This window comes from Triticum aestivum, chromosome 6B (genome assembly GCF_018294505.1).
Source record: "Triticum aestivum cultivar Chinese Spring chromosome 6B, IWGSC CS RefSeq v2.1, whole genome shotgun sequence".
NCBI classification, from domain to species: domain Eukaryota; kingdom Viridiplantae; phylum Streptophyta; class Magnoliopsida; order Poales; family Poaceae; genus Triticum; species Triticum aestivum.
Window position 1 is genome coordinate 58558806 of NC_057810.1, and position 3105 is coordinate 58561910.

General features: G+C 54.0%; 1 protein-coding gene across 1 annotated transcript; it reads left to right on the top strand.

Annotated features, from left to right (window-relative positions):
• Positions 1 to 1068: 1068 nt before the first annotated feature.
• On the top strand, positions 1069 to 2834 carry LOC123135758 (lecithin-cholesterol acyltransferase-like 1). Its single transcript, XM_044554971.1, has 2 exons — positions 1069 to 1663; positions 1723 to 2834. Exons 1-2 carry the CDS (start codon positions 1257 to 1259, stop codon positions 2642 to 2644), a joined length of 1329 nt encoding a protein of 442 aa, XP_044410906.1. The 5' UTR covers positions 1069 to 1256; the 3' UTR covers positions 2645 to 2834.
• Positions 2835 to 3105: the final 271 nt, after the last annotated feature.

The following is a 3105-nucleotide window of genomic DNA, read 5'->3' on the forward strand; positions in this document are numbered from 1 at the left end:
TAGGATTGATACGCTAGATATATCAACAAGTGCCTGTGAAGTGAGTTGTTGCTGTGGTTGGATAGAACTTTGAAGTTAAGCGTGCTTCGAGATTAGTAAAAAAATGATAAAAAATGATTTTTTTTTTAAATTAGAAAATATTCTAAAAAAAATTGAAAAAAATTTGTTACTAATGGCGCACTTCTATGTGGTGCGCCATTACTCTGGGAGGAATTCTAATGGCGCCACCGTGGGCAATTCTAATGGCGCATTACGTGGTGCGCCATTAGAACATCAGATACTGCCATTAGAATTTAATTCTAATGGCGTGATGCTAGTGGCGCACTAGTAGTGCGCCATTAGAAGGCAAAACTGGTGCGCCACTAGCATGCCTTTTCCTAGTAGTGAGTGAAGGAATGACAATGCGTGAAAACACAAGTATACTACTCCCTCCGTTCCTAAATATTTGTCTTTCTAGAGATTTCAACAAGTGACTACATACAAAACAAAATGAGTGAATCTACACTCTAAAATATGTCTATATACATTCGTATGTGATAGTCTATTTGAAATCTTAAAAAAAAAACAAATATTTAGGAACGAAGGAAGTAGTCCACAAAATATCCAGTTATTAATCTATTGGAACAAAAAGTTTTAAATAGCGGGCTACATGGTAGTGTCGCTATAGCTTTGGCAGGGCATCATGATAAAGCCACTCATGTTTTGGCAGGCACAGAGGTCCGTGACTCCCTTCTCTTCCTTCCAAATCACAGCTACTCCCTCCGCTCCAAAATAGATTACCCAAATTTTGGAATGGAGGGAGTACTAGTGTTGCTCCTACTTCATGCGGAACGAAGATCACAGAACAAGCTACAGTTCAGTTCGTATACACTTATGTTCAGTTAGATCAAACACTAGTACTTCCTTGTTTCCTTTTTCCTTTTTGGAAGCACATGAGTTCCATGCCTGCGGCCTTCTCTCACTCACGTGGACTGATGTGTACCTCTCCTCTTGTCTGCCACTGCTAGAGAAAGGACCGGACCGGCCTAAAATTAGCGACGGGTGAGTGCAGACCAGCACATCACACTCTCCATCCGTCCAGCTTAATTATTCAAAATGGTGGAGCACAGTAGGGTCCAGTGTGCTGGTACTACCAATGAGACAGACATTGCGCATGGTTCGTCTTCTGTGAATTGTGTGATGCAAGGAATAATTGGATTTGGATATGAGAAGCCTGTGACGCTTCACGTCACGTCCTTGGTCCTTCTCCAGTCTCCATGGAGGAGAAACTCCAATGGCTGTGCTTGTCTTGCCTCATGGTCTTTGCCTCCTTCTTTTCCCTGTCTGGGAGTACGTCGGCTGCTCACCACCACCAGCGAGACGTCCTCCACCCGGTGGTGCTGCTGCCAGGCTTCTCCTGCGGCCAGATCGAGGCCCGCCTCACCGACGCCTACGACTCGCCGTCGCCACTCTGCGGAGTACGCAAGGGGGACGGCCGGTGGTTCCGGCTATGGAAGAACAGCACGGGCCTGCAAGACCTCCCCGACGTGCCGTGCTTCGCCGACCAGCTCCGCCTGGTTTATGACCCCACGGCCGGCGACTACCGCAATGTGCCCGGCGTCGAGACCCGCGTCCTCTCGTTCGGCTCCACCCGCGGCTTCCTCTCCGACGACCCTGCCGACAAGTAAGTAAGCGTACTTTGATGTTCTCTAGCGCACGGATGCTGAATCTGTGGAGGAGCAGGGAGATCTGCATGGGAAGGCTCGTGGAGGCGTTGGAGCGAATCGGGTACATCGACGGCGAGAGCCTCTTCGGCGCTCCGTACGACCTCCGGCACGCGCCCGCCGCGCCGGAGCTGCCCAACAGGGAGTTCTCCAGATTCCGCCGGAGTCTGACGGCGCTCGTGGAGCACGCGAGCAGGAGGAACGGGGGCAAGCCGGCCATCCTCGTGTCGCACAGCCAGGGCGGCCTGCTCGCGCTCGAGTTCCTCAATCGGAGCCCCCTGGCGTGGCGCCGGAGGCTCGTCAAGCACTTCATCATGGCCTCCACGGGCGCCGGCGGGATCGTGGTCACCATGAAGGGCCTCGCCGCCAGCGACGGCGCCGGCGTCCTGTCGATGCGGCGCGTCAAGAGGAGCTTCGAGTCGGCCTTCGCCGGGCTGCCGTCGCCCGCGGTCTTCGGCGGCGAGACGCCCCTGGTCGTCACGCGGGCGAGGAACTACACCGCGCGCGACATGCCGGAGTTCCTGTCGGCGGCCGGGCTCCCGGCGTCCGCCGTGAGCCTGTACCTGTCGCGGGCGCTGCCGGTGGCGCTCAACCTGAGGGCGCCGCTGGTGCCCATGACGTGCGTCAACGGCGTGGGCGTGCCCACCCCGGAGAAGCTGGTATACTGGGACGGCGACGTCGACAAAGACCCTGAGGTGCTGCACGGGGACGGCGACGGAGTGGTCAATCTGGCGAGCATACTTGCCCTGGACGCGGTTTTCGGTGAGGATCCGGGGCAGCGGGGATGCTACAGGTCTATCAAAATGGCAAACACCACCCACATCGGCGTCGTGTCGGATGCTTTCGCCGTTGAGCGTCTAGTCCATGAGATTCTTGAAGCAGGTCGCGCCAACCAGACATGTGTGCTACCCACTGCCGGCCACTGGCCACTCAGAATATGAGAAAGAATGCCCATCTTCTTTTACCTTTATCTTCCAAAAGCCAGCTTGATCATCAAATTTTTGTGGTTTCTCTAGATCTCATCTAGATGAGAATTAGCTATCTTGTATATTCATTATATTATTGGATTGGAGAGGGAACGTGATGCATCTGGGCAAAGACACATTTTTATATCCCTCACCGTTCGGGCGATCTGTGATTCGTGCAACACACACAAAATGTATATTGTTGTGTAAGTATGTGATATTAAGACGGATCAACCAAGCTACGGGGGTGATTAGGGTTCCGCCGCGTCGCCACCCCTCCATCCCCCTTCCTTCCTCGCCGCCACCGGAGACGGCCGCCGGGAAAGCCCGCGCGGGCGTCGGGGAAGGTGGCGGGAATGATCTCGGCGCTCGGATCGATCTCGAAGGTCTTCGGACCAGAGACTCGCATTGGAGGCTTGCGGTTCCTTGGGGCGGCG